General features: G+C 37.5%; 1 protein-coding gene and 1 gene segment (V, D, J or C); one reads left to right on the top strand and one right to left on the bottom strand.

Annotated features, from left to right (window-relative positions):
- The first annotated feature begins 1564 nt into the window (after nt 1-1564).
- Nucleotides 1565-15711, top strand: part of LOC147307018 (immunoglobulin kappa light chain-like) — a 46980-nt gene continuing 32833 nt past the window's right edge. The window contains exons 1-2 of the mRNA XM_086273867.1: nt 1565-1746; nt 1839-2160. Of these exons, the coding sequence (XP_086129993.1) occupies nt 1695-1746; nt 1839-2160 (374 nt within the window). The 5' untranslated portion in view covers nt 1565-1694. The remainder of the gene's footprint in view (nt 1747-1838; nt 2161-15711) is intronic.
- Nucleotides 6018-7867, bottom strand: LOC147307019 (immunoglobulin lambda constant 2-like). The segment is given in 3 exon segments: nt 6018-6512; nt 7153-7269; nt 7831-7867. Coding segments are annotated over 3 exon segments (477 nt in total).

Below are 15711 nucleotides of genomic sequence, written 5' to 3' on the forward strand. Positions count from 1 at the left end.
GGAAGTGTTGCTGAAGCTCTACTATGAGCAGTGGTCAGGGTCCAGGGTTTGAGTGACGGGGCTCTGTCCACTCAGACTGGCCTCACAGCTCACTGAGCCCGCCTTCTTCCACTGGTCTGCGGAGAGGCTCAGGGTGCTGCTCCAGCTGTAGCGGCCGTTTGTCCCCAAGACCTCCAGGCTGGTTGAAACCCCTGAGGATGTGCTGGTGCCCCCCACCTTCCAGCCCAAATTCCAGTTTGAGGGGAAGCCCCCGGTGGCCAAACACACCACAGTGGCACTACTCTGTTTGTCTTCCTCTTTGGATGGAGGGAGGACAGTAAGGGTGGGCCTCACCACACCCGCTGGAGGAGAAAAGGTTGAAGACAACCGAAAAAAGAGATACAAATGTACAAACATAGGAATAAATATATATTTAGTGATTATTGATCAAACCTTTATTATTTCATGATGTTTTACAGTTAATAACTTGACCCTGTGATAATTTTCTTATTTGAAACTGACAAAGCTAAAGCACTCATGAGAATACAGTTAAAACTTCACATCTGTTTCTTTCACTTCCTTTAAACTTCATTTAAAATTGATCAACCATGAACACAAAATTGATCTAAATATACTGAGTTAATTTCCTTTTTCTAATATAAGTCGACAAAACATAATTCAATATTTGTTTTTATTTTATAATTCTTGAGTAAAAATACATTTTAAATCAAAGTCAGCTAAAAAGTCACTATCACAGATTTTATTATTGTAACCGGATAATATTTAAAGTGAAATGAACCCAAAAAACCATCAAAATTTGTTTTCTGTAAGTTCAGTTCCTTAAAAGACCGAATCAATATTGATTTAAGAAAAGTTTCTTTCAAAATGTTGCCATGACATTAATAATAATCATTGAATTTAATCAAAGTTCTGTTTAATAGATTGATTTAAATGCTTAATAAATACTATGTTTATCAAAAATTACGAATTTCTGGTACTTACAGCCAACGATGAGTTTGGTTCCTCCACCAAAAGTGTTCCACAGTGATACAAACTCATTAAGTGGCCGTACAAAAACCTCCTGCACTCTGAACAAACCTCTAACCACTGAAAATGAACCTTTTTTTCAAGTAAAACATCACAGTACAACTGATTAAATGCAGAAGATGATTTGACTAAAGTGACTTAAAATTATTTAATGAATTTAAATCATAATTGTCATTACTGTATTTTGAGTATTAAGAACTGAACGACAAAACGGAATTTTCACATTACACATATAATTTTTTTAAAACACACAAAACACTGTTTAAAACAGCAACCAGAAATGCCTCAAAAAAGCATGAATTGTGAAACTATGACAATATACTTAAGAACGTTATACAGGTATATTGTATTTATGATATCAAAATCAAAAATGAGCATACAGACCAGAGTGCCATTTTAATCCAGGTGTTAAAAATACGTAAATATGTTTCCAAATATGTTTTTCTCTATGGCATAAAATTATTAATGGTATTAATTCAATCAATTATTCTTCTGACTTTGTGCCTACGTTGCCCTCAGTGTGTTGAGAGCAGAGAAATGATTTCCATAGAGAGGAGGCTTTGCATCATCAGCTGATCCTCCAGAGAACTGAGAAGGTTTATAGTCCTGTGACTTCAACACTGCAGGACTCACATCTGTCAGTCAACACAGCAGAAAGCACAACCACCATGACTCTCATCACCATCCTCATCTGGACGCTGACCTGCTGCTGTTTTACAGGTTCATTCACTCAGCAACATTTCAAACATGATGTGCTGCTTTTTCTCTCATTGATTTCTGCTGATAAATGAATGATTTGTTTTTGTCTGCAGGATGCAGCGGTCAGGTGACTGTGACTCAACCTCCAGTAGTGACATCTACTCCTGGAAACACTGTCACTCTGACCTGTAGGACCAGCCAAGCTGTTTACAGAGATTTTGAGGATGATGATTATGTATTCTGGTATCAGCAGAAGTCTGGACAGACTCCAAAGCTCCTGATAAGATATGCGAAAAAGCTTCAGTCAGGAACACCAACTCGATTTAGTGGCAGTGGAAGCAGCTCTGACTTCTCTATGACCATCAGTGGAGTTCAGACTGAAGATGCAGCAGTTTACTACTGTCAGAGTTCACATGAAATAAACAGTGCTTATGTGTTCACACAGTAATTTGTAGTCGTACAAAAACCTCCCTCAGTCAGACTGCAGAGAAACTGAGCTGTTACAGCAGAAACTGACTGCAGCTGCTGAAGAGGAAGAAACTCTGACACAGACCAGTGAACACAGAGCTGACAGTAACCTCACCAAGCACTAAATACTCATCTACACTTCTTTTGGGGAATTCTGAAATATTCACTCCCTTTTATCATCTTCAATGCCCTTTACCAACATAGAGCAGGACAGCTATCTGAACACTGCTCCAACAGAGGTCGATCATCTTGTTAATAATTTTGCCTCCTCACTAAGTATGACTCTGGTTACTGTAGCTCATGAGAAAAAGAGATCCTCAAATCAAAAGTACTTGACTCTGTGGTATAACTCTCAAACACGCACCTTAAAGCAGATAACTTATAAGCTGGAAACAAAATGGCGTAAAACAAAGTTAGAAGATCATCTTTTTGCTTTAGTTTGCTGCATTATAAGAAAGCCCTCTGTAAAGCTAGAACATCTTTCTATTCATCACTGATTAAAGAAAATAAGAACAACCCAAGGTTTCTCTTCAGCACTGTAGCCAGGCTGACAAAAAATCAGAGCTCTTTTGACTCAACCGTTCCTTTAATGTTAACTAGTAATGACTTCATGAACTTCTTCACAAATAAAATTTGAACCATTAGAGAAAAAATACTCATAATCGTCTCACAGATGTAACATTATCTACAGCAACTTTCAGTGCCATTAATATTCATATAGAGTCTTTTTCTCCAGTTGGTCTTTCTGAGTTAACTTCAGTAACTGCTTCCTCAAATCATCAGCATGTCTTTTAGACCCCATTCCTACAAGACTGCGCAAAGAAGTCCTGCCATTAATTAATGCTTCAATCTTAAACATGATCAACCTGTCTCTAGTAATCGGCTATGTACCACAGGCCTTCAAGCTGGCAGTAGTTAAACAGTTACTTAAAAAGCCTTCTCTTGACCCAGCAGTCTTTGCCAGTTAGTCTTAGCTTTCTTTCATGTCAAACATTCTTGAAAGAGTAGTTGTCAAACAGCTAACAGATCATCTGCAGAGGAATGGCTTATTTGAAGAGTTTCAGTCATGTTTCAGAGCTCATCACAGCACAGAAACAGAATCTGCTTATAGCCTCCAGTGTTGGGGAGTAACGGAATACATGTAACGGCAACGAAGAACAGAGGTAACCACGCACTAAATATAATAATAATAATGATAATGGATTGGATTTATATAGCGCTTTTCAAGGCACCCAAAGCGCTTTACAATGCCACTATTCATTCACTCTCGCATTCACACACTGGTGGAGGCAAGCTACGGTTTGTATACACACAAAAGTAACAAGAAAATGGCAGACAGGAGGGAGACACAGCTGACCCTAATTAGACAAGACAACAGTGATGCAAAACCCAAAACACTGAACACTGGACGTGCGTGTTTTAAAAGAGGTAAAAGAGGAAATACAAGACAGAAAGCCACAATTCCCAGAATAAAACTTAAAACAAAAACAGAAAACACTGGGTCGCAGTGTAACTGCTGAAGCGCTACTCTGAGCAGTGGTCAGGGTCAAGTGATGTTTCCAGTAACTCAGGTTATAATGTTTGGCTTTCTGAGTCAAGGTGAGAGTTTTTTTATTTGTTTGTTTTTAATTCTGTTTGTGCTGCTCATGTTTCTCTGATTTAACCTGATACATTTTCTGTTGTTTTTTCCTCAAGATTCACATCATTTTAGTCCTCATTTCAAAGTCATTTGCCAAAAGTTTTCTAACTCTGTTAAGCCAAGCCTGTAAGGGACTGTGACCGTCAGCACCACAGGGAGTTGCTGGACTTACTACCTTTAGAAACCTGGACAGCCTCCCAAACTCAGGAACTCCATCTTGACTCCAAGGCAGTAGATCTGGTTCTCAGTACACTTTATCCACCAGTGATCTTCAGGCAGTAGATGCTGCAGATTATTACTGTGGGTTACCATGGTAGTGAAGTGTTTACACAATGATTCATGGCTGCATAAAAAATTTCTTCACTTTGGCTGAAGGCTGCAGGTGTAGAGTTTTTTAACTGCAATGAGAATAACTAGTCTCTCTCTCTCTCTCTCTCACACACACACATGCACACGCACACATGCACACACGCACACGCACACACACACATGCACACACACACACAAACACACACACACAAACAGGTATTTGTTTGTAGGTTCTGTTTTGAATGCTTGCTGCGCTTCACTGATCCTAAACCAGTTTAAGAAGAACCAGCGGGAAACATCTGTGCAGAGTCTCTGACAGTGAGATTTATCATAATGATGATGATGTTACTGACTTCACTGCTCATCACAATCATGCTCAGACTTCAAGGTGATGAGTGATGTGGTTCTGTTATATTCTCTGTTATGTTGTACTTTACATCACACTGTCATTTTAACAAAGTAACATATTTTAATTTCCAGGATCAGATGCCAGTTCATCTGTGACTCAGTCTCCTGTGTTTAAAGCTGCTGCTTTGGGGGAGACGGTCTCTCTGAGCTGTACAGCCAGTAAAGGAGTTGATAATGACCTCAGCTGGTATCTACAGAAACCTGGACAGCCCCCAAACTGCTGTTTTACAAAATCAGCAGACACCAATCTGGTACTCCAAGTCATTTCAGCAGCAGTGGATCTGAGCCTGAGTTCACTCTCACAATCAATGGAGTTCAGGCTGCAGATGCAGGAGATTACTACTGTATGGGAGCATATGTAGGACAGCGCACACAGTGATACAGAGTCGTACAAAAGCCTCCCTCAGTTACTATTTGCAGTGTTGCAGCTGTGAGCTTCTGATACAGACTCTGACATGCATCACTGGTTCACTGAGTCCACTTTCAGAGGTGGAAACTAAAATATGTATTCATTCCTGATCACATCATTAAGAAGATTTTAAATTAAGTAACACTGTTTAGAATCTGCAACATATTATGCTTATCTCACTACATTTTGTATTACTTCTAATTTGCTGTGGATAATAAGGTAATATGAAAATAATTTTGTTTATGCAGTACATTTTAAATCACAAAGTTATAAGGTGTTTCACATTTTAAATAAAATCAAATTATAAGAAATACTTTTTTATATCACAGCATACATAAATACATATTTAAAACTAATTGGTGACAACAAAGGTCAAAATTAAACCGCCACATGATCGGGATAACGAAAACTAGCAAAAATTGCAGAAAAATGTATTTGGTTAATTTTATTAATTTGATTAGTAAAATTTTAATATTAATTCTACAGTTTGCCAGAAGGCCACGTAGGGAAGCAAGAGAACATGTGTTGTTCTTTGATGATACTTTGAGTCAGATTTTTGCAGTATTAATTCCTTGAGAAAACCAGACTGGATGGGCTTAGAGGCTCAAAATTCAAGTCTTAGTCAAAAAACTTGCACAGAAAATTCATCTAGTCATCAAAACCAAATATTGAACCCAGACCCTGTACACAGTTTTTAACTTAATCAGCTACTTTGATTTGAACTTAACAATGATTGCATTCCATACATGAACATGTTGTTTGTATTTGTTTTTTCAGTTTCCTACCACAGGGTTGGAATCAGGTGTTAAAGTTGGATTTGGGAGGTTGAAAGTTCAGCTGTAGCAGGGCAGCAGCGACTTTACATTTTGCAACATATAAGACCATATTACATTCGTGATGGAAAATTTTCCAACTCTTCACCAGTATAAAGCTGGATTTTAGTTGGTATCTTTATCTTTTGTTTCAAAGGTCAACAGCAATCGCTGACTTTGCACACAAATAAGCCTTTAAAAGCTTCTCCCCAAGAACAAAACAAAAGTGATTTTTCTTAAGCTGTGATTTTATTTTGTGATTTTTACTTTTATTACACCCTTTTTTAAAGTCGACATGGATAATATTAGCTGATAAACTTAGCATGCACATCATTAGAAAGTCAAATGTTTGCAGAAATATCGCAACAGCAGAAACATATAAAACACATCATATGCAGACAGGAAGTGTTGCTGAAGCTCTACTCTGAGCAGTGGTCAGGGTCCAGGGTTTGAGTGACGGGGCTCTGTCCACTCAGACTGGCCTCACAGCTCACTGAGCCCGCCTTCTTCCACTGGTCTGCGGAGAGGCTCAGGGTGCTGCTCCAGCTGTAGCGGCCGTCTGTCCCCAAGACCTCCAGGCTGGTTGAAACCCCTGAGGATGTGCTGGTGCTCCCCACCTTCCAGCCCAAATTCCAGTTTGAGGGGAAGCCCCCGGTGGCCAAACACACCACAGTGGCACTACTCTGTTTGTCTTCCTCTTTGGATGGAGGGAGGACAGTGAGGGTGGGCCTCACCACACCCGCTGGAGGAGAAAAGGTTGAAGATAACCGAAAAAAGAGATACAAATGTACAAACATAGGAATAAATATATATTTAGTGATTATTGATCAAACCTTTATTATTTCATGATGTTTTACAGTTAATAACTTGACCCTGTGATAATTTTCTTATTTGAAACTGACAAAGCTAAAGCACTCATGAGAATACAGTTAAAACTTCACATCTGTTTCTTTCACTTCCTTTAAACTTCATTTAAAATTGATCAACCATGAACACAAAATTGATCTAAATATACTGAGTTAATTTCCTTTTTCTAATATAAGTCGACAAAACATAATTCAATATTTGTTTTTATTTTATAATTCCTGAGTAAAAATACATTTTAAATCAAAGTCAGCTAAAACGTCACTATCACAGATTTTATTATTGTAACCGGATAATATTTAAAGTGAAATGAACCCAAAAAACCATCAAAATTTGTTTTCTGTAAGTTCAGTTCCTTAAAAGACTGAATGAATATTGATTAAAGAAAAGTTTCTTCCAAAATGTTGCCATGACATTAATAATAATCACTGAATTTAATCGAAGTTCTGTTTAATAGATTGATTTAAATGCTTAATAAATACTATGTTTATCAAAAATGACAAATTTCTGGTACTTACAGCCAACGATGAGTTTGGTTCCTCCACCAAAAGTCCTCCACAGTGATACAAACTCATTAAGTGGCCGTACAAAAACCTCCTGCACTCTGAACAAACCTCTAACCACTGAAAATGAACCTTTTTTTCAAGTAAAACATCACAGTACAACTGATTAAATGCAGAAGATGATTTGACTAAAGTGACTAAAAATTATTTAATGAATTTAAATCATAATTGTCATTACTGTATTTTGAGTATTAAGAACTGAACGACAAAACGGAATTTTCACATTACACATATAAATTTTTTAAAACACACAAAACACTGTTTAAAACAGCAACCAGAAATGCCTCAAAAAAGCATGAATTGTGAAACTATGACAATATACTTAAGAACGTTATACAGGTATATTGTATTTATGATATCAAAATCAAAAATGAGCATACAGACCAGAGTGCCATTTTAATCCAGGTGTTAAAAATACGTAAATATGTTTCCAAATATGTTTTTCTCTATGGCATAAAATTATTAATGGTATTAATTCAATCAATTATTCTTCTGACTTTGTGCCTACGTTGCCCTCAGTGTGTTGAGAGCAGAGAAATCATTTCCATAGAGAGGAGGCTTGGCATCATCAGCTGATCCTCCAGAGAACTGAGAAGGTTTATAGTCCTGTGACTTCAACACTGCAGGACTCACATCTGTCAGTCAACACAGCAGAAAGCACAACCACCATGACTCTCATCACCATCCTCATCTGGACGCTGACCTGCTGCTGTTTTACAGGTTCATTCACTCAGCAACATTTCAAACATGATGTGCTGCTTTTTCTCTCATTGATTTCTGCTGATAAATGAATGATTTGTTTTTGTCTGCAGGATGCAGCGGTCAGGTGACTGTGACTCAACCTCCAGTAGTGACATCTACTCCTGGAAACACTGTCACTCTGACCTGTAGGACCAGCCAAGATGTTTACAGAGATTCTGATGATGATGATTATGTATTCTGGTATCAGCAGAAGTCTGAACAGACTCCAAAGCTCTTAATAAAATGGGCAAAAACACTTGAGTCAGGAACACCATCTCGATTTAGTGGCAGTGGAAGCAGCTCTGACTTCTCTATGACCATCAGTGGAGTTCAGGCTGAAGATGCAGCAGTTTATTACTGTCAGAGTTACCATGAAATAAACAGTGCTGATGTGTTCACACAGTGATTTGTACTCGTACAAAAACCTCCCTCAGTCAGACTGCAGAGACACTGAGCTGTTACAGCAAGAACTGACTGCAGCTAAGAAGAGGAAGAAACTGACACAGACCAGTGAACACAGTAACTTCACCAAGCACTAAATACTCATCTACACTTCTTCGGGGGAATTTTGAAATAAGGATTTTTTTTAAACATCTGGTTCCACCGATTCACACTTTTCTTGTTTCTTTTTTACATTCCCCTAATAGTCACATTGCATTAAGACTTTGTTGTTTGTTTGTTTGTTTGTTTGTTTGTTTATATTTTTTAAGCTTTATATTCCCAATATCGTCCCATGAAAATCATTAAAGCTTGATCGAAGGTTTAACTTGTTGTTGTCTGCACTTTTTAGCAGTGTTCTCTCTCATACAAAGTTTTCTTCAAAAATCATATTGATCATATTGTTCGTTTCACTTTTCCCACTGCGAGTTCATGCCCAGCTTCTCTGATCTTTGCATTACCACAGATCTACTTTCAACCAATTCTCTTGGCTAAGCCTTGGAGTGCTGTTGTATCAGTAGTTCTGTCAGTACAAAACCTGAAGTACCAAAAGGACAACCTGTGGTTATCGCAATAAGCTCATGTTGACTATCGTGGGTGTGAGTCTGTCATATATAAGGAATCATGATCTCATCATCAGATCATGATGAGATTGGACTTAATAACCTTTCCTGCACTGGACATCAGGTTCCTTCTTTGGTTTTTTTGGGTTACATCAGGTGGATAAAACATGTGCATGTGACAAAAAGAAAAAAGACGTTTAATAGATCATAACAAGTTTAGGTAGTATGTTTTGCCAGCACACCAAAGCCATGTTCCTGTTTTTTTTTCTAAAAAATTTTGATTTTCAGCAGATGAAAACACTGTAATGTCACTTTTTTCTTTTCCATATATATATATATATATATATTTTTCATTTAGTGTGACTGCATTTGCAGCCATCACACACACAGGCAGACATTATTTACTTGCTATGCAAAAGGACTGTAAGAAGTTCTGTATTCTGTATACACCAATCAGGCATATCATTATAACCAATGACAGGGGAAGTGATTGATTGATTGATTGATTGATTGATTGATTGATTGATTGATTGATTGATTGATTGATTGATTGATTGATTGATTGATTGATTGATTGATATACCTTTATTAGTCCCACAAGGGGAAATTTCATAAGGCTGCCGAACTATTGCACGCAATGGCGGCGCCATCTTACCCTCCGACCATACATACATTACACAAAACATCACATGGGGAAGACAGGTCAGAGAGGTATAACAATGGAAAATGCACCACATGAGGAAAGATAAGGAGAAAAAAATAACTCCCCCCAGACTGAGCTCCAACAGGGAGATCAGTTTGAGAACAGAAAAAAACACCTCTGCACATAGCACATGAAAAAACTCTTAATACACCAAAGAAACAAGACAAGCAACAGGGGTGGGTAAAGGGTGAGAGACAGCCAATGTAGACAGTACATCCGGGCCTGCGTGCGCTGGTGTCTTTGATCCACCGTCAGCATCGGAAGGGAATAAGCGTCGAAGGCATTTGGAAAGGGAGGGGGGATGAGTGTGTGCATATCAGTGTATATGTATGTGTGTGCGTGTCCAGAGTTCAGCTGAGACAGTGTCCTTCGCCCTGGTAGGCTAAGTAAACAGTCTTCCAGCCAACCCAGGTGGCCTTGCATGGAATGGGAAGAAACAGACTAAAAACAGTCGTTATCAGGGTGTTGTTGTTCAGCTCCAGCCTTGAGACCGCAGCTGGCGCCAAAGGGGTATCCGCATAAGTGATGGTGGTTTTTACTTTAGTGCGAACAGCTCATATTAATTTCAAAGCAGTTCTACAGTCCAACACTGGTCTCTCAATCTCCCGTTGGAGAGCCGCGAGTGAATAACACTGATTATTTCTCCTTATCTTATCTCACAGTTTGTTGTGTGTGTGGCTGCATAGTCACAGACCAGTCAGGGTGCCCACCACTAAAAGCGCCAACAATGGGCAAGCGAATGTTGTCTGATTAATCACATGTTCTTTTAAATAACATGTGTGTGCATTGCTTAACTGAAGAACACCAGGTACCAGGATGCACTGTAGGAGGAAGTGTGATCTGTTTGGGAAACCTTGGGTCCTGCCATCCATGTGGATTCTACTTTGGCACTTACCTCCTACCGAAGCGTTGTTGCAGGCTTTTCGTAGAAATTATATTAATTCGCTGTGGCCTCTTTCAGCAGGATAATGTGTTCTCTTGCCAAGCAAAAGTGGTTCAGAAATGGTTTGAGGAGCACAACAATGAGTTTGCAGTGTTGACTTTGTCTCCAAATCTCACAGATTTCAATCCCATCGAAACATGTGTGAGATGCGCTGCACAAACAATTCTGATCCATGGATGCCCCAACTTACAGGAATTGAATGATACAGCAGGAAACTTTCAGAGATCTAATGGAGTCCATGTTTCAACTGTTCAGGGCTGTTTTAGCAGCAAAAATGAGACCAACAGATAGCAGATAGGTTTTTTTCCTGATTGATGTAGTCCTGCTGAAGACAATTCCAGGTCTCTATTAAAGGGCAGGAAGAATAAGTCTGAGTTACAGCAGGATGATTATGTTAGTTTAAATGAATCAACACCTCCAAGAAACCTCGAAGGCGGAGGTGTGCCAGCAATTTATCACACCAGCTTATTAACCAACCACAGACCAAGACAGAGTTTTAATTCATTTCAAAGCCTGATGCTTAAACATGTTTTATTTATTGAATTTTATTGTTTTATTTATATTTTGATATTGCTAGGGATGATGCAATGATCGGGGACCATTCTTCATTTCGTTGTTCTCGTGACAATGACAATAAAGTTTCTGATTCTGATTCACCCGGGCTGGAAAACCCCCCAAAAACAGTCTTATTTGTTCACATCTATCATCCACCTGGGCCTTACACAGAGTTTCTGTCTGATTTCTCAGACTTTTTATCTGATTTAGTGCTCAGCTCAGATAAAATAATTATTGTCGGTGATTTTAACATCCATGTAGAAGCTAAAAATGACAAACTCAACAAGGCATTTAATCTGTCATTAGACTCAATTGGCTTCTCTCAAAATGTAAAAGAACCCACCCACCACTTTAATCACACTCTAGATCTTGTTTTAACATGTGGCATAGAAACTGAACATTTAACAGTGTTTCCTGAAAACCTTATCTGGTCTAATCCTGTTCTAAGTACAATAATTGATTACACAGCAGTGGAGAGTAGACTTCATCACAGTAGATGTCTTTCTGAAAGTGCTGTAACTAAATTTAAGAATATAATTCACTCACTGTTATCATCTTCAATGCCCTGTACCAACATAGAGCAGAGCAGCTATCTGAACACTGCTCCAACAGAGGTTGATCATCTTGTTAACAATTTTGCCTCCTCACTAAGTATGACTCTGGTTACTGTAGCTCATGTGAAAAAGAGATCCTCAAATCAAAAGTACTTGACTCTGTGGTATAACTCTCAAACACGCACCTTAAAGCAGATAACTTATAAGCTGGAGACGAAATGGCGTAAAACAAAGTTAGAAGATCATCTTTTTGCTTTAGTTTGCTGCATTATAAGAAAGCCCTCTGTAAAGCTAGAACATCTTTCTATTCATCACTGATTAAAGAAAATAAGAACAACCCAAGGTTTCTCTTCAGCACTGTAGTGTTTGGTTTTTGTATTCTCACAGTAGCCAGGCTGACAAAAAATCAGAGCGCTGTTGACTCAACCGTTCCTTTAATGTTAACTAGTAATGACTTCATGAACTTCTTCACAAATAAAATTTGAACCATTAGAGAGAAAAAATACTCATAATCGTCTCACAGATGTAACATTATCTACAGCAACTTTCAGTGCCATTAATATTCATATAGAGTCTTTTTCTCCAGTTGGTCTTTCTGAGTTAACTTCAGTAACTGCTTCCTCAAACCATCAACGTGTCTTTTAGACCCCATTCCTACAAGACTGCACAAAGAAGTCCTGCCATTAATTAATGCTTCAATCTTAAACATGATCAACCTGTCTCTAGTAATCGGCTATGTGCCACAGGCCTTCAAGCTGGCAGTAGTTAAACAGTTACTTAAAAAGCCTTCTCTTGACCCAGCAGTCTTTGCCAGTTAGTCTTAGCTTTCTTTCATGTCAAACATTCTTGAAAGAGTAGTTGTCAAACAGCTAACAGATCATCTGCAGAGGAATGGCTTATTTGAAGAGTTTCAGTCATGTTTCAGAGCTCATCACAGCACAGAAACAGAATCTGCTTATAGCCTCCAGTGTTGGGGAGTAATAAATACTATGTTTATCAAAAATTACGAATTTCTGGTACTTACAGCCAACGATGAGTTTGGTTCCTCCACCAAAAGTGTATCACAGTGATACAAACTCATTAAGTGGCCGTACAAAAACCTCCTGCACTCTGAACAAACCTCTAACCACTGAAAATGAACCTTTTTTTCAAGTAAAACATCACAGTACACCTGATTAAATGCAGAAGATGATTTGACTAAAGTGACTTAAAATTATTTAATGAATTTGAATCATAATTGTCATTACTGTATTTTGAGTATTAAGAACTGAATGACAAAACGGAATTTTCACATTACACATATAAATTTTTTAAAACACACAAAACACTGTTTAAAACAGCAACGAGAAATGCCTCAAAAAGCATGAATTGTGAAACTATGACAATATACTTAAGAACGTTATACAGGTATATTGTATTTATGATATCAAAATCAAAAATAAGCATACAGACCAGAGTGCCATTTTAATCCAGGTGTTAAAAATACATAAATATGTTTCCAAATATGTTTTTCTCTATGGCATAAAATTATTAATGGTATTAATTCAATCAATTATTCTTCTGACTTTGTGCCTACGTTGCCCTCAGTGTGTTGAGAGCAGAGAAATCATTTCCATAGAGAGGAGGCTTTGCATCATCAGCTGATCCTCCAGAGAACTGAGAAGGTTTATAGTCCTGTGACTTCAACACTGCAGGACTCACATCTGTCAGTCAACACAGCAGAAAGCACAACCACCATGACTCTCATCACCATCCTCATCTGGACGCTGACCTGCTGCTGTTTTACAGGTTCATTCACTCAGCAACATTTCAACCATGATGTGCTGCTTTTTCTCTCATTGATTTCTGCTGATAAATGAATGATTTGTTTTTGTCTGCAGGATGTAGCGGTCAGGTGACTGTGACTCAACCTCCAGTAGAAACATTTACTCCTGGAAACACTGTCACTCTGACCTGCAACACCAATCCAAAAGTTCATACCTGGACAGATGGAGGTAGCAGAGTACACTGGTATCAACAAAAACCTGGACAAGCACCAAAACTTCTTATTTACAATGGTATAAACAAACCATCCAGTGGTGGAGTTCCAGCTCGATTCAGCGGAAAAGGGAATGGTATTGATGCTGCTCTGACCATCAGCGAAGTTCAGGCTGAAGATGCAGCAGTTTACTACTGTCAGAGTGCTCATCAAATAAACAGTGCATGGGTGTTCACACAGTGATTTGTAGTCATACAAAAACCTCCTTCAGTTAAACTGCAAATATACTAAGCTGTTGCAGCAGGAACTGACTGCAGCTGCTGAAAGAAACTCTGACACAGACCACTGAACACAGAGCTGATGAGTGCTCAAAGACTTTAAGCAAGCAATAATAATCATTATTTACTATATTTCTGAAGTGTAATTTATAGAAAGATATTTTGAAGAATTAAAGACACCACATAACTAATTTTATGTTCCCATTTAATCAGTACAAAATTAAACAATTCTTACTCGAGTACACATTTCAGTTATTATAACTGAAAACAAAAACATTTTCCACTATCAAATATCAACAGATATAAAAGATGTGGCAATCTAAATGTCACACTATTTCTTTTCACTGATTGGTTTAGGATTCCCAATAAAATAATAAAAATAAATAAATAAAACTCCACAGCCTCACACAGAAGACTCAGACATTTCTTTTTAATGCTTGTGAAAGATTTACAAGCAATACAGTTATAACCATCAAAATCTAGACTTAGTGAATCTGATAAATCTTTTTCTGTGAGGTTTCTAAAAATTTAAGAAAAAAATTACAATAACAAATTAATTTTCTATGTTAGGAAATACAGTAAAAATCCTTGGAATAACTTGGATGATCTAATAATATTTGACCCATTTCAAAGCATAATGCTTGTGTGCTTTCAATTCAAAGTTATTTCTTATTAAGATGCAACAAAAACTCAAGTATCACTGATCTTATGTAGGGTGTGAACAGTCTGATGTTATAAGAGTTTTCTGTGATTTTGGTTTTTAACAGGTTCATCAAGTCACTAATGTAACAAAGCTGAATAATTATTTCACTTTGCATTTCACACACAAATTTTCTCTCGTGCAAACACGATATTGGTTTGACTGTATGGGTTTTGTTTTGAATGATTGCCAGTTTTACCAGTTTAAGAAAAGTTCATCTTTAATCATCAGTGATATACAGGCTGTAGATACTGGAGAGTGTTTTGCTGACTCTAACCTCACTAAGTACAAATTACAGATTTAGGTTGATTGATTGTATTACATGAATTTTGTCTGAATTTTGAAATAGGGATTTTAAAAATTCTTACACCAAGTTATGTTCTGTTCACATTTCCTGACAAAGGTGGCTGTTTAAATATAATAATGATAATAGTAATAATAATATTAAAGGTCATGTTACGTTTATAATGTAACATGACCTGTAAGATTGCTGATCATGCTAAAAGCATGTCCAACATGTTCCAGCAGTTCCACCATGACTCCCATCACCATCCTCATTCACACTCTGACTTACAACTGTTTAATAGATCAGAAATACTTTAAACACAGAAAATAATTTCATCACCAAAAACCCAGATTAGCGCTCATATAAATTCATAAATTTGCAGGCACTATGTTAGTCTTGCAGATATAAGCATATTTTTGGCGTTAAATAAAGACATAGTGCATTATCATTCATCACAATGTTCAGTCAAAATTTTATTTTACAAATTTGAGGCAAAAATGTAAGTGCATAAAATGAAATTGTATGCAGATACAAGTGCATCTATTTTCTTTTCCAATCCAGGGTGCTGTTGACAGAAAACACAATATTGCTTTTACTTTTTAAACTCGAGGAAATGTTTGCAGAATATGCCTGCATTTGTAGCTGTAAAAAATACTTTTACAATTTTTACTAGTTGTTTGAGTTAGACCTACTCACCAATCACTGATCGTGCACTGTGGCACAATCAAAAATTAACTCTCACTTTGTCGTAATTTCGCTTAAATTCACAAGAGGG

Source organism: Aulonocara sp. 'chitande type north' Nkhata Bay, linkage group LG19, assembly GCF_057382095.1.
Source record: "Aulonocara sp. 'chitande type north' Nkhata Bay isolate Kocher_YH1m ecotype deep benthic linkage group LG19, A_spYH_male_GT1.1, whole genome shotgun sequence".
In the NCBI taxonomy this organism is placed as follows: Eukaryota; Metazoa; Chordata; class Actinopteri; order Cichliformes; family Cichlidae; genus Aulonocara; species Aulonocara sp. 'chitande type north' Nkhata Bay.